The sequence below is a fragment of the Silurus aristotelis genome, assembly GCF_946808225.1.
Source record: "Silurus aristotelis genome assembly, chromosome: 18".
NCBI lineage: Eukaryota > Metazoa > Chordata > Actinopteri > Siluriformes > Siluridae > Silurus > Silurus aristotelis.
This window is the reverse complement of record NC_139591.1, coordinates 18,402,059-18,423,861: the sequence shown is the minus strand read 5'-3', so window position 1 is coordinate 18,423,861 and position 21,803 is coordinate 18,402,059. Positions and strand designations below refer to the sequence as shown.

At 39.3% G+C, this 21,803-nt stretch overlaps 1 protein-coding gene and 1 long non-coding RNA gene across 2 annotated transcripts in view; both read left to right on the top strand.

Moving 5' to 3' along the window:
• Positions 1 to 21,803, top strand: part of LOC310741112 — a 318,731-nt gene that overhangs the window by 229,617 nt on the left and 67,311 nt on the right. The gene's annotated exons all lie outside the window — the stretch shown is intronic.
• avd (avidin) lies at positions 2,428 to 4,960 on the top strand. Its single transcript, XM_083569453.1, has 4 exons — positions 2,428 to 2,578; positions 2,678 to 2,888; positions 4,539 to 4,659; positions 4,769 to 4,960. The coding sequence occupies exons 1-4, from the start codon at positions 2,486 to 2,488 to the stop codon at positions 4,815 to 4,817; spliced, it is 474 nt and encodes a 157-aa protein (XP_083425579.1). The 5' UTR covers positions 2,428 to 2,485; the 3' UTR covers positions 4,818 to 4,960.

The window sequence follows — 21,803 nt, the reverse complement described above, 5'->3', positions numbered from 1 at the left end:
TAAAGACAGACAACAAACGACATCCAGCAATATAGCAAATGCTGTATATCGCTCTTCCTGTGCGTGTTTGTATAGTGATAAAAAGGTAATTAAATTCTATAACAGGAAATTATGTTTTATTGAATGGCATTTCCTTTGAATTATTATTTCTTTAGGGGACGGAAATTGAAATGTAAATCTTCATAACAATAGTAGATAAAGATGAAAACAATGATCTCTATGTGCTGCCTATTTCTTTTCTCACTTTATTTCAACCAAACTGTAATTCACCACTTTTAAAACAGTATACACATATTTAAACGATATGTGTACATGTGTAGCCATAATGTAAGGAAGTCCAGCAGGCAGCATTTCCTCCTCACACCTTTAGGGTATTGGTTTTCATTCTGTGTGGAGTCTTATGAGTTTCTTCTGGGTTCTCTGGTTTTTTCCAACTATCCAAAACGTGCCCTTCGGGAGATTGAAGTGAGTACATGGAAATATAACCATAGGGCATGGTGGTCCAGCAGGCAGCATTACCTCCTCACACTTTCAGAGTATTTCTTTCATCCTGTGTGAAGTTTTGGGAGAACTTTCTGGTTTCTCTCGTTTCCTCCAGCTATCCAAAAACTTTCCTGTCTGTAGACTTAAACTTTCTTTCGGCTTCCCCCGGTAGGGGGCGCCACAGCGGATCATCCGCATGTTTGACTTGGCACATGTTTTTACGCTGGATGCCCTTCCTAACGCAACCCTCCCCATTTATCCGGGCTTGGGACCGGCACTAACAGTGGCTGGGGTTGGTTCCCTGATCGGGGATCAAACCCAGGCCGCAGCGGTGAGAGCGCCGCATCCTAACCACTAGACCACCAGGGACCACTACTAACAACTCCAAATTGCCCCTATGCAAATGCATCTTATCCACAGACAATCTCACATCTCATATTTTAAAGATAGACCCAACAATGTGACCAGGGTAATGCGTTTACTGAAGATGAATGACTTTATTGATTAGAAAAAAAATGATTAAATGTAATACGTTTTCATTTGTTTTGGGATCTTGGTTTGTATACATTTTCCAGATTTAAGATTTTCTAAGTCTGTTTGAGTGTCAGGGGTTACAGTGGTCTTGGATTAGTAGTTTAGTTAAATCAAAGCTAAATGTTCATTGTGTAAACACAACAAAACTTGACCTTGAGGTTTAAACAGAATGAATTCAATTGAATTCATTCTGAATTCAATTCATTCTGAAGTTGTATTTGAATAAGATAAGATTTACCTTTATTTATCCCACAGTGGGGAAATTTCTCTGTTACAGCAGCAAAGAAAAAATAAATGCAATTATATAAAAGAATAGACACATACTATAGTATACAGTATATACACAACACAATGTATAAATACAAATAAGGAAAAAAAAAGAGACCGCTAGTAATTACTGTAGTACTTTTAACAATGGACATTGTCCCAAAGCATCTTTACAGAGATAAATAAGTTTTAAAAAATTTAATTTATATATTAGCACCTATAAATTTATCTGAAATGAGTGAGCCAGAGACGACAGTGGCAAGCAAAAAACTTTATGAGGTGGCATGAGGAACAAACCATGCGAGAAACCAGAGTCAAAAGGCAACCCATCCTTATCTGGGTGGAACCTGATGTCCATTCATTATAGCTCCATCATTGTTGAGGTGTACTGTTCAGTGATATGTCCTTAAATTCAAAAAATGTTGCTCCTCTGAACAGAATACTTATTTCTATATCTAATGCAGGGTTACACTCTGTGAGATTATTAAAAGTCTGTTGCGATTGTTGCTTGTTAGACTGTATAAACATGATCCCCAAGTCACACTGTAGGATATCAGTTGTCATAATGACAACATTCAACAATTGACGCACACAATAAAGACTCGTCCGAAGTTTTATATCATCAACCTGTGACACTTTCAAACCCGCCTTCTCTTGCTAATGGCAGTTTCAGCAAACAAAAACAATCTGTAGAGTTCATTTTGCTCATGACATGCCTTCATAATAAAAAACGCCATACAAACACTGCCTTTGCCCCCATAATTTAATAATTTCTCTTCTTGCTGTACTGTCCACCTGAGGCGTTTTGACATTTTCCCTGAGGTGGTTTGAAGTTGTCGTGCTAATTGAGTCGGGTTTGGCACTCCTAATGGTTCTTGGTTTGACTGTCATCCTAGGACAAGTCCAAAAGCATTTAAAGAAATTCATTGAAGGGAAAAAAAAAAATTGAAGCAGCCATTGATCGGCTGTAAGTGAAAATATTAAACCAGCTATCAGACTATAGATTTTAGGCTAGGATTATAGGAATCTTTTAGGATTTTCTAAATTTGTTGTGCACCTGGCTTTACTTCCATGTGGAATTTCAGAACACTATGTGGGCGGGGCTATAAGCTAATTAATCAATGACTTCTTGGATTGGTCAAGAGTTAAATAGGTTTGCAATAAACATGAAGCGTCTATTGCGCATGCGCTTAGTATCACCATGAAGCCGTTTACTGTGTATTTGTTCGTGCTTGCGTTAGGAACATCGCAGATAATTACTGGGCAAGTTTTACTGCAGGATTCTGAAAGAAAAGTAAGAAAAGAACATTTAAGGAAAATTATTGTTGTGCACAAAAAGGAACCAATGACATTTGTTTTGATGTTTTTGTTTTTTTTGGCCATGTTAATGTAGGTTTTGGACTGTAACGTGACAGGGAAATGGCGCAGTGAGCTCGGATCCCATTTGCACCTTAGCGCCGTTGGACCGGAAGTGAGAGGGGTGTACCGGACGGCGGTGGAGAGCGTGCGCGGTGCGGCGGGTCTAGAGCGCGAGGCTAAAGTGTTTGGGGTGGTCAGTAACAGCCCGCAGCCCACCATCGCGTTTTCAGTAGTGTGGGCGAAAGGTAACGAGTAAAGCCAACTTTTCCAATCACCAGATCGCAATCATCAGATAATTACCAGAGCTCGCGCGTGTGTGATGCAGAGCAGCAAAATAAATTCAGTTGCAGAAAAAAGGGGTTTAGGAACATCTGGCATGAGAAGTGATGCCCAACTAATGCATGAGTTCCACATTGTTTCAAGTCGTCCTTCATCTAAATAATTAGGAATACATGTTGATTAATGCTTATCTTTAATCATTTAGTAAATGCAGCACTGGTCCCATCAGTAGCATCACATGTTTACCTTTTACTGTTTTAACTTGACAACCTGGATATGAACTCGACATGCCAAAACTCGAAGAAAAACCAGAACAGCCTCCAAGGTTCTCATCATTAGCCCGGGCTACCATTCAACAGCCCCCATAGCGTCCCCTTCTTTCATGGTGTCATATCGAGCACACGTTTTCATGATGCGAATTGGAATCTGTATGCAGACTAAGTGCACAAATTACTGTAAAAGGACATTACTCATAATCTTACATTCCAGTACTCATGTTAGTTCTCACTCTCCAGTGTTCTGTATTGTTTAAAGACTATAATCACACTATTAATGTCACCCAAATGAGGATGGATTCCCCTTTTGAGTATGGTTCCTCTCAAGGTTTCTTCTTAACGTCTAAGGGAGTTTTTCCTGGCTACAGTCGTCATGGTTGCTCATCAGGGATAAATACACATCGGTCACCTTAACTGTTAAATTCTGTAAAGCTGCTTTTAGACAATGTCTGTTGTGAAAAGCGCTATAGAAATAAACTTGACTTGACTTAAGTGAGCACCAGTTTAAAGACGTCATTGAATGTGGGTATTTGAATGGCTGCAGCTGAGAAGGTCCTCCTGACACTCCTAAGCAGATCATCTCTGGTCCTGAAGAATCCAGTCATTCATTTTAAAGTGTTTTTCTTACTAATATGAATGCTTTTCACTGATCAATGTTCATGGCTCAAAATGCAGATGAATGTCTTCATGGTGCAGTTTTCTAATACAAGCATCATAGGTTTTTACTGGGATTATGTACATTGTGTACAAAAGTATTGGGACCCCTGACTTTTCCAGCAACCCCAAACTGTTAGTCCATAGCTGGAGGCATGGTACAGGATGTCTGCTCTGCATTTAGTAGCATGAAACGTTCCCCTCACATTGACCTAGGAGACTTAAACCTGTTGTGGCATGACATGATGTCCCTTTCTCCAAAGTGAGCTCCATGGAGATATGGTTTCTATGGATTGGAGAGCAATATCTTGAGTGGCCTGTTATAGACCTCTGATCTCAACTCTATTGAACACCTGAGTTGCAGCTTAATACATGCTTGGTGCAGCATTTCAGCTTTGGCTTCCTGTGCTTTAGCTCCATATACTTGTTTATTTTCTAAGCCGAGCGTTATAGGTTACCAGATTGCCTTCTGTGTGTGTAACTGGTACTGGATCTACGTTGCTTATTACACCGTTGCAGTACATCTGGTTCTTGTCTCAGTTGAAGCTGTGATTTGATAGCAATATATGACTACTTTTTCTGCAAGTGTGTCAGGTATGTGCAGGCTGATGGAGGTTGGTGCAGGATTGTAGCTGTACAGGCTCCCATAATAGATCTTTTTATTTTTTATTTTATTGTTCTTTGCAGGATCGTGCACTACATGGGTAGGTCAGTGTTTCAGTTTACCTGGAGGTGGTCAGGTCCTGAACACGCTGTGGATGCTGCGCTCTGCTGCCCAGAGCTCTGTGGACAACTGGGGCAGCACCAGGTAGTGTGTAAAGTGTAAAAGATATCTTTCACACACACACACACACACACAGACACTATTTATTTGTTTGCTGAATTTATTATTATTTTTCTTTTTTTTTTTCTTTCAGGTTGGGGGAGGACCGGTTTATTTTTGCCCGAAGTGTGGACAGTCCATAATGGTTATTGGTTTATTAGCAGTCTTTTGGTTCATCAGTATGTTTGAGGTGTATAAAAGATTAAACACATCCTGTTGATTGATTGATTTGACCTTTTGGTTTGTCACTTCTGCTCATCCCAGCTCAATAAACCCAGCTCCACAATGCAGTGTTCCTTTTTTGTCTTCTTTTTTGTCTTATATTTAAATATATATAAAGCTGCCCCCCTTCTTCCCTCTCTTCTCATGAGCTTATTCTGGACAAGGAAGGAAGGATACCTCTTGCATATCATACACTGTCTACTTTTTATTAGTTTTCTCGAGATCCCCTTCCTTTCTGTAAAGTATTTAATGTCTAAAGACTGAGATAAACTATATATAACATATGAACACAGATGCATGCTTTTATATTGGAGAAGGACTCAACAATGGAGTGTTGTGATGAAGCACATGTAAGTGTATTTTTATTTATTTATTTTACCAGTTTGTACCTCCTAATAGTAACCGTGCTTAATCACACCACAATGTTGGCCATTAATTTTCGTATACTTTTTATTAATTAAGTTTCAACCTTTTTGCTTCCTGTTTATACACACACACACACACACACACACACACACACACTTTCTGATATTTGATCAAAAGAAGCAAAACAGCGGCGTCTTGTGGTAAAATGGAGAATGACATAGTAAGACATACTGATGGAACACGAATAGAAAACTTGGCATCTGCATGAAATCTGATTTATCTGGTATTAACCATTGGGGAGAGGAAATAATTGAGTAGAGTTATACGAGACATGCTTATTGACCTTTTTCCACCAACATTTTTTAGGGGGTTCCAGTGAACTATTTTAATTTTAAAGTGACCACCTCCCTTAATGTCAATTTGTCTAGGTTAATTAAATTAATGGAAAAAAAAATCTAAGCAACTCTCGTCTTATGTGTATTGCTGCTGATTTGTCCAAAAAATACTATTTGCAATAAATTTGAGTTCATGATGTCTAATTCCAGTAACTGAAACTCAACATCTGGAAATGAGCACTGCGTTTATTTGGTATATCCAAAGGCTTTACAGTATAATTAAACTGTAGTTTGAATGCAATCTCTGATCATGACCCTGGGAAAAATAAAAGAGTTAACCATGTAAATGTTGGGGTATTGGTAAAGATGTCAAGCTGTAATTTACAGCACGCTTGGCTCTCCCTGACCCTCTTTTAGCAGAAATGAGTGACACCTGATATAGAAGATAGCAGGAGCAGCTAGTCCAACCCTGTTATTATTGTATACATGATAATGCAGCATGATTATTTTTCCCCCTCGTCACTGTCAGCCCTCTGTTAGTGCTCTGAGTGGCTTTGAAGAAAGCAGCACAGGTTTCTATTCACCTACATGGCACCTTTTAACGGTAATAAGCGCTTGAATGTCAGCATTCCTGATAGCTGGACAGGTAGATTATATGGCTGTGGACAGGAAACAGGCTTGTATTTAAAAAAAAAAAAAAAAAAAAAAGGAAAAAAATCCTTTTATCTAAGAGAGCAGAAATACCTTGTCGGTATTTAAAAAAAAAATGGCTTACATAAATATTCACCTCCATCATGTTTCCCACATTTTTGTAATGTTACAATTCTGCCTTCTAATGAATTGTATAAACTCTATGGACACCTGATTGTTTCCAGATTTTATGCGGTTCCTTCCCAAACTATTGACAAAAAGCTGGAGGCATATAATTGTATAGGATCTGTTTAGATGAGCTAGAATTAAAATTTCCCTTCACTTGATCTAGGAAAACCAAACCTGTTCGAGCATGATGATACCCCTGTGCACAATGCCAGCTCTATGAAGAAATACTTTGTGAGTTAGAGTGAAAGATCTTGGGTGGCCTGCTTTCTAACCTCTACCCTATTAAACACCATTGGATGAATAAGAACTCTGACTAAACTGCAGACCTCCTCACCCTACATCAGTACGTGACTACCAACACCCTTGTAGTTGAATGAGCACAAACCTCCACAAGCACACGCTAAAATCTACTGGAACGTCTTCCCAGAAGAGTGGAAATTATTATAAGGGATAATGGGAACTTATTGTGAAATGGGGTGTTTAAAATGCACACACAAATCTTAAGGTCAAGTGTCAAACTATTGACTTTACAGTCAACCAGTGATAATTCGCAGCTCGGAAAAATCGCGGGTTTACGTTTGGAACCTAACGAACAGCAAGTTGCGCACGATCTCAAAATTCGCCAAAACCCACAGCGGGATCAAATGTTCAGGAACGTTAGGAATAAGATTTTAAACTATGTTTTCACTAACAAAATTTTATAAATTTTTTAAAAACACTATTGTATTAAAGTGACCATGTCTAAATGAATTCACTAAGATACCATAGGGGCTGCGGGGGCGCGTCAAAAATTTGTGGATTTTCCGGGGGTCTTAGAACGTAACCCCCGCGAGTTCCGGTGAACCACTGTATAGTGTATGACAACCCATAACATATAGTAGTGCAATATAACCCTTAATATAGAAATGGAAGAAAGATTTATGAAATAGCTTGAAGCATGTTGGTGGTAGTCTCGTAATAAGTGTTACTGTTTTTGATTGCATTTTTTATCAATCCCTTCTTCACCTGTACTGATTCTCAGTGGATCACAGCTATTCAACATTCTTTAAAATTCTTAAATAATTTTTTGTTTTCCACGACGGAGAAAATTTTTTTCCAACCAAACTCCTGATTGATGCTTTTATATAACTTGCTCTGATCGCTCATGTGACACGTTTGCACGCAGCTCGACTCTATTCGGCTGATTAAGTAGATTCTAATGGTGATTGTCTGCACCGGTAGGGGGTTAATACTAATGCAATCATAACACTTACCTATTCAATTTTCTATCTAGCTTAGCAGGCTTCATTAATATGTTGTGCCACTTCAGTATTATAGGTTGTGTTGATTCACAACATCATTTCAAAATCAGGTTCTGGATATAACGGCACACAAATGTGAAAAGGTGCGAGAGGGGTACAAACAGGAAGTCCTCCATATGTTTATGATATTCTGCTTTTTTTATACTTTTATCAAAATTTTACTGCACTCGTCAAACACCAATTCAACTATAGATTCTTTTTTCCATTTGATTTACCTCTGTTTCCTTTAATATTGTTTCTCATATATTTTTGTATTTTTCAGCTTTTGATCTGCAACTCAGTTTTGCTAGATTTTTAAGCATTTTATTCTCTCTCTCTCTCTCTCTCTCTCTCTCTCTCTCTCTCTCTCTCTCTCTCTCTCTCTTTCTTTCTTTCTTTCTTTCTTTCTTTCTTTCTTTCTTTCTTTCTTCTCTCTCCCCTCCTTCCTCCCTGTACCTTTCTCTTTCTCTCTCTCCCTCCCTCTACCTCTTTCTTTCTTTCTTTCTTTCTTTCTTTCTTTCTTTCTTTCTTTCTTTCTTTCTTTCTTTCTTTCTTTCTTTCTTTCTTTCTTTCTTCTCTCTCCCCTCCTTCCTCCCTGTACCTCTCTCTTTCTCTTTCTCTCTCCCTGTACCCCCCCCCCCCTCTCTCTCTCTCTCTCTCTCTCTCTCTCTCTCTCTCTCTCTCTCTCTCTCTCTCTTTCAAACACACCTACCCAGTCATGTGTGTTTGAGCTCAAATAGCTTTTTACTCCAAGTGTGGTGTGTTGCTCTGTGGCACATTTATGAACAGCTGGTGGAGTTCACATGTCTTTTAGGACGTGTACCTCAGCCCGTACTCTTCTCTTTTCACAGCTGTTATTTGATAGGCTGGAATTGAATTGTGGGAGGCGTCTGCCAAAGACCAAATAAGGGAGGTTTATAAACAATTATCACTTAACATGTGTCTATTGCTTTGCCACGGAATAAAATGCAGAAGGAATCACGTTGGCGTAAAGAAAAAATAAAGCCCTTAAGCATTTAACTAAAGGGTTTAAAGGCATTTTACCTCTTAAACTCCTTAAGCTTGGCCTTCATCTCTTCCGCCGTGTCCTGCTGCGCTCGGGTGAGTCCACAGCTCCACTTCAACTACTCGTCAAAGACTTTCAGCTCCAGGGCTCGAGGTAGTCGGACGAGCACACCGCTTTCAGGCTGTGATATCAGGAAAGCTGACATAACAGCTGAGGCACCATTAGCTGGCCTGACAGGAAAGAGGAGAGATGTTTTACCTGTGTTTTCTCTCTCTCTCTCTCTCTCTCTCTCTCTCTCTCTCTCTCTCTCTCTCTCTCTCTCTCTCTCTCTCTCTCTCTCTCTTTCTCTCTCTCTCTCTCTCTGTTTTTTTCTTTTTTTAAACTTCTCCACTCCACTTGCCCCAGCTATCAGCTCAGTAGAGCTCGACTTTTCCTTAAGGGCTAAAATGATGTATACATTGAGCTGCCTGTTTATCACATTCACCTCCAACAGTTCACTTCCTGCCTGTACAGTTTGGATCATATCTCTTGCTCTGCACAAAGAACTGCCCCCCAACTTCAGTTCCCCATCGTTTACCTGCTCTATCAGTGGAAAAGAGCACTTTTGATCAAACCTCCGAGCTTAAACTGACAACTGAGAATAAGTGGATGAGTCATTCGTACACAATCCAACTGTGTGATAATATAGTGCTTTACATTTTCAAAGAAACGTTGCATAACACTGCAGCAGAAGTGCAAGAGTTCAATTATCCTTGCTAGAAAACTGCTAGAACTTTAACAAAACAAAACCAAACCAGACTCATTAAGAGAGCCACTGTGAGCCTTAAGTAGTTTATCTGAACAATACAGAAACACAATGTTCAATGAATTTCACTGTCACGTCTGTTTGCATCCCCCATGGTTTCAGAAAGAAATAAAAAGGGAAATGTGCCTCAAGTGTCATTACAAATGATCTCCAGAATCCGTTCGAAATGTAAAAGGCAAAATCGAGAAAGAAACTCAACAATATTTTGACATCAGCGTTACCAATTCAAGCCAAAGATCAGACATGCAAATTGATACGAATGGTAAGGTGCTCTGACTATAGTGCAGCTGCAAATCGCAGGTTTATATCAATGTGCTCGTTTTTATATATAGTAAGGACTCATTTTATATACAAAAACTACAAATAAGCAGGAATATTTATTTAACAGTTATGTGAGTTTCACTGCTTTGTAACTGGTAAAGCTGTTGTTTGAAACTTTCTGATGTATTCAGGACAGAGGAATTTACACTTTGGTATTAAGAGTAACTTGTTAGGCTGCTGAGGGAATGACTGGTTATAACAGGTTACAACAGGAGAACAGTAATGTGTTTGACTGAGATTACTTTTTTTATCCCAGAGGGAAAGTCACATCTGGATAAAGTGTATATTATACTACTATGTTAGATATTGTTACTATAAACAAATCCTGCTCTATAATAAGTAAAAAAGGTTATCATTTATAAATTAAAGAATTATAAGAAGAATGTGTTTGAACTTATATGGTTTTATTTTATATTCAGATCTTCAAAAATAACATTAAAGTAACAATAAATGGATACAGAACTATTATAATTATTTTTATTAATGCAGTATGAGAAAGAGCTTCTTATATTGGACGTGCTGTTCTAGGCCCATAATCACCTTTTCCTATAACAGCATGGAGTATTGCGTGTTACAGAGACACAATTCGGCTCAGACGGACTTCCTTATTCAACAAAGCACAGGGATTTATTTTTTGATATCTTGGTGATTAAAGATAAATCAGCCAGATCTCTTACACAGCCGAAGTTCAAGTTACCCGGAGACTCTCTCAGCTCAAACCCCTGCTGCTCCGCCAATCTCTACACTGCACATAATCTCTGAGTTTGGTCCTCCAGGCCATCCACTTGAGCAAGGGGTTAAAAAAAAAGAAAAGAAAAAAAAAGCACTTATTATCCTTAAAATTTGCTGCACTTTAGTTCACAGAGCGATGCTTTGATCGAAATCTAGAGTTTTAAAATGAGGTCCTCTAGAGGGCAGTAGAGGAGCACTCTGCTGGAGTGCAATATCTCTAGTAATAAAGGTGAAGAAAAAGAAATAGAGCCTGAGTACAAAATGAAGAAAGAAAGAAAGAAAGAAAGAAAGAAAGAAAGAAAGAAAGAAAGAAAGAAAGAAAGAAAGAAAGAGAGAAAGAAAGAAAGAAAGAAAGAAAGGAGAAATAAGGAAGCAGGTTACAGTCTGCCATCATTGTTGCCATGAGACATAATTGAAGCCAGAGGCTTTTATTGTGCTTTCTCCGCCACTCTTCTGCTTTAGTTCCTCCACAGAGGCTTTTAGTGCCGTCAGCTGAGCTACCTGCTCTACTCCTTACAAAACACACACACACACACACACACACACACACACACACACACACACACACACACACACACCTGCAGTTTGTACCAGACAATTCCTGAGATCTATTTCTTTAGTCATCCAGCTTTCATTACTCGGTACAAATTCAGAGGCCGATTGCAGAGACACTCATGTTGGCCAGATAAGAGGCAAGAATGGCTTTTGTCATTTCCAAGAAACCAGAACACTATGGACCCAAAAGTGCTCCTTCTACAAGATCCTTTCATCTGTGCCACAGGAAAACCATGATTCTTTTCAAAATGGGGTCGTACCCACGGTTTCTTTCTCCACAGCCGCCACCTTCAGCTCATGCCGCTTTTACTTTGGCTCCATCGCCAGCACAAAAGACCTTCATTTTGCAGGCAGATTTATTGTAATTTATTAAAAAAAAAGACAACCCTCAACAGCAAGCTTATATATGCTCGTGCGCTCTTTATCACTGGTGCTGTTCTTGCTCATTGAATAGGCCTTTGTTTTACACATTGCCAAAAAAAAATATTCTCACTTCACCAGCTCGTCCAAAGCAAATCTCGCTTCTCCTGCCAGACCATCGTGTGCTCACATGTTATATAAGAGAGACTGTTGGAGCATGTCATCAAATAAAAAAAAAATAAAACCTGTTCAAGTTAACATTCACATGATTTTAGAAAACTGTAAAATATATACAGTGAGGAAAATAAGTATTTGAACACCCTGCTATTTTGCAAGTTCTCCCACTTAGAAATCATGGAGGGGTCTGAAATTGTCATCGTAGGTGCATGTCCACTGTGAGAGACATAATCTAAAAAAAAAAATCCAGAAATCACAATGTATGATTTTTTAACTATTTATTTGTATGATACAGCTGCAAATAAGTATTTGAACACCTGAGAAAGTCAATGTTAATATTTGGTACAGGAGCCTTTGTTTGCAATTACAGAGGTCAAACGTTTCCTGTAGTTTTTCACCAGGTCTGCACACACTGCAGGAGGGATTTTGGCCCACTCCTCCACACAGATCTTCTCTAGATCAGTCAGGTTTCTGGCCTGTTGCTGAGAAACACAGAGTTTGAGCTCCCTCCAAAGATTCTCTATTGGGTTTAGGTCTGGAGACTGGCTAGGCCACGCCAGAACCTTGATATGCTTCTTACAGAGCCACTCCTTGGTTATCCTGGCTGTGTGCTTCGGGTCATTGTCATGTTGGAAGACCCAGCCTCGACCCATCTTCAATGCTCTAACTGAGGAAAGAAGGTTGTTCCCCAAAATCTCGCAATACATGGCCCCGGTCATCCTCTCCTTAATACAGTGCAGTCACCCTGTCCCATGTGCAGAATAACACCCCCAAAGCATGATGCTACCATCCCCATGCTTCACAGTAGGGATGGTGTTCTTGGGATGGTACTCATCATTCTTCTTCCTCCAAACACGTTTGGTGGAATTATGACCCAAAAGTTCTATTTTGGTCTCATCTGACCACATGACTTTCTCCCATGACTCCTCTGGATCATCCAAATGGTCATTGGCAAACTTAAGATGTGCCTGGACATGTGCTGGTTTAAGCAGGGGAACCTTCCGTGCCATGCATGATTTCAAACCATGACGTCTTAGTGTATTACCAACAGAAACCTTGGAAACAGTGGTCCCAGCTCTTTTCAGGTCATTGACCAGCTTCTCCCGTGTAGTTCTGGGCTGATTTATCACCTACCTTAGGATCATTGAGACCCCACGAGGTGAGATCTTGCATGGAGCCCCAGTCCGAGGGAGATTGACAGTCATGTTTAGCTTCTTCCATTTTGTAATGATTGCTCCAACAGTGGACCTTTTTTCACCAAGCTGCTTGGCAATTTCCCCGTAGCCCTTTCCAGCCTTGTGGAGGTGTACAATTTTGTCTCTAGTGTCTTTGTACAGCTCTTTGGTCTTGGCCATGTTAGTAGTTGGATTCTTACTGATTGTATGGGGTGGACAGGTGTCTTTATGCAGCTAACAACCTCAAACAGGTGCATCTAATTTAGGATAATAAATGTAGTGGAGGTGGACATTTTAAAGGCAGACTAACAGGTCTTTGAGGGTCAGAATTCTAGCTGATAGACAGGTGTTCAAATACTTATTTGCAGCTGTATCATACAAATAAATAGTTTAAAAATTATATATTGTGATTTCTGGATTTTTTTTTTTAGATTATTTCTCTCACAGTGGACATGCACCTACGATGACAATTTCAGACCCCTCCATGATTTCTAAGTGGGAGAACTTGCAAAATACCAGGGTGTTCAAATACTTATTTTCCTCACTGTATATTTGCATTAGTGCTGTAACCGTGTGTACTGCATTAGTAAGTTACTGTGAAACTGTGTAAGTACAGTGAAATGGTGAATATACACTGGTTGTCATTTTTGGAGGAGAATAATAATAATTTGAAATTGATTGGTTTTAGTGAAGCTTCATTTGTCGGTTTCTCTTAAATTTCAGCCATTTTTTAAAATGTATTTCTTAATGTCTTAACTTATAGGCATGCTTTCCAGGATTCAGAGCAATCCAAGTCTGGGCCAAAAATTGCTCCATAAGCAGCTAACCACATGCAATATTCCAGCTGCTGTGAGTGGGACAAAATGTGGTTGTCTCCACTTGTAGCCCATCTGCCTGAGTTCTGAGATGCTTTTCTGCCCACCACAGTTGCAAAGAGTGATTATTTAGGTTTCCATTCTGCATCAGCTCAAACCAGCATAGGCATTCTTCTTCAACCTCTTTCGTCAAATAGAGTCTTTTTGTTCTTCATGCCATTGTAAATCTTGTAAAGCCATGAAATTGTTGTGTGTGACTGTTCTAGGATTTTCTAAAATCATCTATTTTTTCTTTGGGCTGCTCCCATGAGGGGTCGCCACAGAGGATCATCTGTCTCCATACCCCTCTGTCCTCTACATCTGCCTCTTTAAACCATCTACCTGCATGTCTTCCCTCACCACATCCATAAACCTCCTCCTTGGACTTTCTCTTTTCCTCCTTCCTGGTGCTTCATCCTCAGCATCCTCCTACCGATATACCCCATGTCCCTCTTCTGCACATGTCCAAACCATCTCAATCTCACCTCCCTCACCTTGTCTCCAAAACGTCCTACATGCGCTGTCCTAAACAAATTTCTAGTCCTGTCCATCCTCGTCACTCCCAATGAAAATCTCAACATCTTTAGCACGGTCACCTCCAGCTCTTCCTCATGTTTAGGAGATTCTAAAATTATACTTTTCAATAATACAATTTAAAGCAATCCAATTTTTTCCCCAATTCTGCTGTTTGATGTGAACATCCGCATGTATACATGTATCCGCATATATATATATATATATATATATATATATATATATATATATATATATATATATATATATATATATATAATTTCCTTCTCTTTTTTGTTGCTATGGAATTTAAGATATTAGAAGCACCTCAAGGTCCATGGCCTTTGCGCTTTGAAAACTACTGAGAAAAATCTAAAGTATGTCTGAATTAAAACAAAACCAATAAAAACATCTCTATCTCTTTCTCTCTCTATTATGACCCGAAACAAAAACCTTCATTCTGTCCTTTCAGCTCATCCACACTTTCTCTCACATTCTCTCTCACTCACTCACTCTTACATGCTTTGAGACGAGCCTTCAGGCCTTGGAGCTCATTCTCCTGGGCTTTAAAAATGGTCAATAAACATTTTCTATTGGAACGCAGACTTTATTACTTTGCTTTTTTTTTATTTTCCCCGCAATTCGCTGCCTCTGTTTCATGGGCTCGGATTTGGCTGGCATTGAGTCTCACCTCGGCAGCTGAAATGACATTGGCATGAAATTAAGGGAAACAACAGTGCGACCTCACCTATTTAATTAAAACACAGTCTGAATGCTGAGAGACTGGAAAAAAGAAAGAAAAATGCACATAAAGGCACACACGCAAAACAAATTACAAGTAGGTGTACATTTTCAAAGAATTGTAAGAGAACATTAAAGAACATAAAGTCTATAGCAATTAACAGATGACAAAGTAAATAAATAAAGAAAGGAAAAAAAGAAAACAAAAAAATGCAAGCTCGGCATGAAGTATCTAAGAACACCATGAGTAAGTTTTCCTTAATTGATGTTTATATATATATATATATATATATATATATATATATATATATATATATATATATATAAAAAACCTGCCAAAAAAGCTTATATTTTTAGATAAAACTTAGGAAGTGCATGACAGATAATGAACCAGATGACGATACCTGCACTGGCAATGCACAGCTGCTTCAGCTGGCTGTCTGCCTGAGCCTGGAACTTTCCCAGAATTCCTGTCCAGCTCTTTCATGCTGGCCTGCTGGATCTGTGCCTCCTCCTCACCTCCTCACCTTCTCTCTCTCCCGTAAGGCCAGAGATGCCGTCAAGGTGTTCTTCTGCCGCTTCCAGGCCTGAAGCCACTGCCACATAACAGTGGTGTCTGGCTCGCCTTCATGCATCCAGCTGCTGAACTGGGGCTTACATCTGGATATCGTTTTTGACAGAATAGCTTTATTCACAACAGGATGTGCTCTAAACCTAAACACAAAAACAGATAAAAGCGCTTACACTCTATAATCCTTATCTGAGGAACACTAAAGTCAATGTAAAAAATATGAAACATTTTAGGACCAAATTATTTCCTGACAGTTGACTAGATTGTTTGAAAAATGTGCTGCACATATTGAAATATACAAATATAAGACATGCAACACTGGAATACGGGTGGGTTTTTCAGTTTGGAGGGCATTTCCAAAGTGCATATGCATACATTCTCTATTTTTTGCAAATAGAGTAACTGTATGAGTGATTTACTGTATATATATATATATTTTTTTACAGTTTTTAATTTCTATCATACAAACCCAATTCCGTATAAATAATAACAAAATGCAATAGTTTAGCAAATTTTTTAAACCCATATTTAATTCAACAATAGAACATACTTTTTTTTTTAAAGGATTAAACTGAGGAAATGTACCATTTTAAGAAAAGTATATGGACATTTTAAATATAATGGCAGCAAAAACTCTTAAAAAGTAAGGACAAGGCCATGCTAACCTCTGTGTAACATTCCCTCTTCTTTCAAAAACACTCCGCATATGTCTAGTAACTGAGAAACCAGGTGCTGGAGTTTTGGAAGAGAAATTTAGTCTAATTTGTTTTTAATACAGGATTCTAGATGGTCAACAGTCCTGGGTTTTATTTGTGGTGTTTTTCATTTAAGAATGTGGTAAATGTTTTCAGATGTTAAAAGATCTGGAGAGTCAGGACCAGTTCAGCACCTGCACTATGCTGTTGTAATAGATCCTGTATGCAGTTTAGCATTGTCTTGCTGAAATATGCAAGGCCTATCCTGAAACAGACCTTGCCTGAATACAAGCATTTGTGCTCTAAAATCTTTCTATACATTTCAGCAGTGATGGTGCCTTTCTATTTTTTCAAGCTGCCAGTTTCGTAGGCATTAATGAGACCATTTACGTAGGCTTTACCCTCAGAGATGCAGGCTCATGAACTATGTACTAATAACAAGCTGGATGGTCCCTTTCCTTTTTTTAGTCTAGAGGACACAACATCTATTGTTTCCAAAGAGAATTAAAAATTAATTAAATGACAGAAGTGTTTTCTATGTTGCCTCAGTCCATTTTAAGTTAAGTTGGACCTAAAGAAGAATAATATTTCATCTGAGGGCCCGAAGTTCATGAGCATCCAGTACTGATTTTTCCAGTTTTTTGTTGTCTCTGTCCCATTTTTTTGGGGGGATTCCATTCCTTAAAATGGAAAGTTTTCTCAGTTTAAACATTTGATATGTTTTCTATTGTAAATAAAATATGATTTAAAAATAAGTTGAAATCATTGCATTCTGTTTTTATTTATATTTCACTTAGAGTCCTGGCTTTTTTGGAATTGATGTTGTAATAAACATCTGTTTCTGTTTCCATTTAATGTTTGTGAAACATGTCAGTTCCTGTTCACACTTACGTTATAGTAGCTATAAACAGTCTTTGCACCAATAGCCTTGATTCTTTGACAGTTAATATCTTGTTTTCAACCTTTCTAGGTTTTCCCACAATACTGCTACCCTCCCTCCACTGGCCTCCTGCAGCTGCCCGCATTAGATCTGAAATTTTGAAGCTCACCTTTAAAACCAAAAACGGATCAGCACCCCTCTACCTCAAAGCACTTATCTCACCACACACTGTACCTCATCATCTAGCACCGCACCACTGATCCCTCCATCCTCTACCAATGCTCAACTGGTTCCTCCCTATCTTTCAGGGTAAAAGAAAACATGATTTTCTTACCTACATTTACAAAACCTAATTTAAATAGTTAAATTCAGCAATGTATTTAAATATCACAACATAAAGTTCCAGGTCTATTACATGATGCATGTTTTTTTCTTTCCGGTTCAATGTGTATCAGTAGTCCTGTCAGATGTGCACCTCTGAGTGGAGAGTATTTACTGTGCCATGAGCACTACATAAGTAGCGTATGAGGACCACTGCGCACTTAACTAGCCATGAGAACTGCACAGTTGTGCAAACAAGAATCAGAATACTGTGTAAATGACTAACCAATAGGCTGATTTGTACAGGATTTACATGCAGAGCAATTCTGATGATGGTAAAGCTGTGATGGAGAAAGTGAAAAAAAAAAACAACCTGCAACAACATCAGGAAAAAAATCATTTGGTGTTGTTATGTAGATTTGAGGGCATCTCATGTATAATGTATCCTGAGGCTTGGGCAAACATGATCGCTCATAAAATGTGCTCAGTGAGTGTAACAACACACCTTTTTTTTATAAATGGTCGGCATTGATATTGAAACAAGCAAGAATGAGACTAAGGAAAGTTTCTATAGGGGATTTTCATATCTCTGTCTTTCAGTGTGTGTGTGTGTGTAAAAGAGTGTGATGTATCTCGCTATGACAGATGGGGAGCTGTCGACGAGCACCAATGACACATAAAGGCGATTAGAGTTCAGACTTCCTCCACCAAGCTCCAGCCTTCACAGCCCATTATGGAAAGCCGGCGCTAAGTATCTCGTTTGCGGGATTCCAAACTTTTAAACACCAGAGGCGTTCGGATAACTTCATAAATCTCCATTAGAAGCTAAATGTCACTGTGCGCAATGTTTGAAAGAGTGGAGAGGGGGAGAGAAAGAAAGAGAAAGAGAAAGAGAGAGGAATAGAAAGAAGGACTATTTGAAAAGAACTGTTTTTTTTTTTTTTTCTTTTTCCCGGAGTTCTGGAGGTTCGCTTCAGCCCTCCAAGATAAACAGCATACAAGTTTCTGGTACTTTGGAAACTCCAGCACCAGGTGCTGTCAATCCAATGAACACGAACGCTGTGTTTTCTTTCCAGAATTCAGGCTTCGGGTTTCCACAAAGCACGCTTCTGAGCATAACGAATAGCCGAGTGTGTAGTAGCTGTTCGAAGTAAAGTAGCCTTTTTTTAAGACTTCTGTTTAAATAAAAAACAAGCACCACTGAACTCCTGACTTATAATGGACCATATTTCTAAGTACTTCGACATAAAAAAAGCTTTTTTGGACAAAGAAGCCATTGTGGCTCTCATGCCTATCGACTACTTCCTGTGTGACAGGGGGGGATGTTTTCCAGATGCTGTCATTTCAAGCTAACAGGCATGAAGAACATCTGTGTGTGTGCCTGTGTGTAAAGGGGTGTGTGTGTCTCATAGTTGACAAGGGGCTGAGAAGTAATTGTTCACATCCAAGTTGTACTGCACGAAACATCTCCTCGCGATTGACTGCCGCCATCAGAAACATCTGCTGAAGTCTGACAGGCTTTCGCGAAAAACTGCCAGTTTGAATGGAACAAAGGGGCCTTCCTGTCCATGTCTCCCTCCGTTATCACTCAGAGTGATTTGTTCTCATTAGAGCACATGTAAACAGTTAACGGGATGTTTCCCTGCAGGAAAAAATCTCTGAAAATAAAGCAATCTTTTGATGGATGAAAACCGAACGTCTTTAATGGATTCATGATAATTCATAAAACCCTCGCACGTCTCATGCTGTTACAGGAAATTAATCAATGACAGGGTGATGTAATGAAGCCCCACACAGAGGATCTACACTGTTTTCCTATAACAGCAAGTGGTTTATTTTTTCTTATACAACAGCAATTGATCAAGTTTTATTTATTAAAGAATGTGCTGTAATTTTGAGCTATTTATAGTTACATTTCATGTTCCTACTCTATGTTAAAGCAGCTGTGATCCGTTCTGGTTATTATCCATATGCATTTTAGTTCGGTTTTGTCCCGTTCTTTGGTTTTGTTCCTGTCATTGGTCTGTTACCTCCTGGGCTCACCTGTTATGAGTGTTTGCCATTTCACAATCAATTTCCATTTGCAATTATATTATCTTCACTCTTCTGGGGAGATGTTCCACCAGATTTTGGAGTGTGCTTGTGGAGGTTTGTGCTCATTCAACTACAAGGGTGTTAGTAAAGTCAAGTATTGATGTAGGGTGTGTGGAGGTTTGGACTGCAGTCAGAGTTCAGATTCATCCAATTTTAGAGCTCTATAGCAGGCCACTCAAGATCTACTCCCACCCATGTAAAGCATATCTTCATGGAGCTGGCTTTGTGCAAAGGGGCAATGTCATGCTGGAACAGGTTTGGGCATCAAGTCAAGCGAAAATTTGATGCTACCAAAATATCAAGAATCCTACAATTGTGTGCTTCCAACTTAAAGTTAACATTTTGGGAAGGAACCACAAATAGGCAGAAAATTCCTGTGCCCTAATACTTTTGTCCATTTAGTGTAACAACTATAGCTAATCAAGCGGAATAATTAATGTCCTGTTTAAGTCTGTTTAATGATGAGTTAACCCCTTTACCTGAATAGAAATGCCATTTACTATTTAGGATTTTATTCAATTATTGTGTGTAACAGAAAGGTATTAATAGGCTGCATGTAGCTCCATATATCCTGTGCAGAGCAAACATCCTTTGACCTGGAGATGGACGAGTGTACAGTGAGGAAAATAAGTATTTGAACACCCTGCTATTTTGCAAGTTCTCCCACTTAGAAATCATGGAGGGGTCTGAAATTGTCATCGTAGGTGCATGTCCACTGTGAGAGACATAATCTAAAAAAAAAAATCCAGAAATCACAATATATGATTTTTAAACTATTTATTTGTATGATACAGCTGCAAATAAGTATTTGAACACCTGTCTTTCAGCTAGAATTCTGACCCTCAAAGACCTGTTAGTCTGCCTTTAAAATGTCCACCTCCACTACATTTATTATCTTAAATTAGATGCACCAGTTTAAGGTCGTTAGCTGCATAAAGACCCCTGTCCACCCCATAAAATCAGTAAGAATCCAACTACTAACATGGCCAAGACCAGGGAGCTGTCCAAAGACACTACAGACAAAATTGTACACCTCCACAAGGCTGGAAAGGGCTACGGGGAAATTCCCAAGCAGCTTGGTGAAAAAAGGTCCACTGTTGGAGCAATCATTAGAAAATGGAAGAAGCTAAACATGACTGTCAATCTCCCTCGGACTGGGGCTCCATGCAAGATCTCACCTCGTGGGGTATCAATGATCCTAAGAATGGTGAGAAATCAGCCCAGAACTACATGGGAGGAGCTGGTCAATGACCTGAAAAGAACTGGGACCACCGTTTCCAAGGTTACTGTTGGTAATACACTAAGACGTCATGGTTTGAAATCATGCATGGCACGGAAGGTTCCCCTGCTTAAACCAGCACATGTCCAGGCACGTCTTAAGTTTGCCAATGACCATTTGGATGATCCAGAGGAGTCATGGGAGAAAGTCATGTGGTCAGATGAGACCAAAATAGAACTTTTGGGTCAAAATTCCACTAAACGTGTTTGGAGGAAGAAGAATGATGAGTACGATCCCAAGAACACCATCCCTACTGTGAAGCATGAGGGTGGTAGCATCATGCTTTGGGGGTGTTTTTATGCACATGGAACAGGGCGACTGCACTGTATTGAGGAGAGGATGACCGGGGCCATGTATTGTGAGATTTTGGGGAACAACCTCCTTCCCTCAGTTAGAGCATTGAAGATGGGTCGAGGCTGGGTCTTCCAACATGACAATGACCCGAAGCACACAGCCAGTATAACCAAGGAGTGGCTCTGTAAGAAGCATATCAAGGTTCTGGCATGGCCTAGCCAGTCTCCAGACCTAAACCCAATAGAGAATCTTTGGAGGGAGCTCAAACTCCGTGTTTCTCAGCGACAGGCCAGAAACCTGACTGATCTAGAGAAGATCTGTGTGGAGGAGTGGGCCAAAATCCCTCCTGCACTGTGTGCAAACCTGGTGAAAAACTACAGGAAACGTTTGACCTCTGTAATTGCAAACAAAGGCTACTGTACCAAATATTAACATTGACTTTCTCAGGTGTTCAAATACTTATTTGCAGCTGTATCATACAAATAAATAGTAAAAAAATCATACATTGTGATTTCTGGATTTTTTTTTTTAGATTATGTCTCCCACAGTGGACATGCACCTACGATGACAATTTCAGACCCCTCCATGATTTCTTAGTGGGAGAACTTGCAAAATAGCAGGGTGTTCAAATACTTATTTTCCTCACTGTATATCCACAATAATCCCATCAATGACTGATTAAATGTTGCCCAAACCCCTTACACACAAAGCACACACACTAATACAGCTTCTAC

What these genes read in the sequence shown, in the direction of transcription:
- avd (XM_083569453.1), top strand. Translation starts at nt 2,486, where the DNA reads ATGAAGCCGTTTACTGTGTATTTGTTCGTGCTTGCGTTAGGAACATCG. An exon ending in TTCAGTAGTGTGGGCGAAAG is followed by an intron (nt 2,889 to 4,538) that starts GTAACGAGTAAA and finishes TGTTCTTTGCAG; the next exon opens with GATCGTGCACTACATGGGTA. An exon ending in GACAACTGGGGCAGCACCAG is followed by an intron (nt 4,660 to 4,768) that starts GTAGTGTGTAAA and finishes TTTTTCTTTCAG; the next exon opens with GTTGGGGGAGGACCGGTTTA.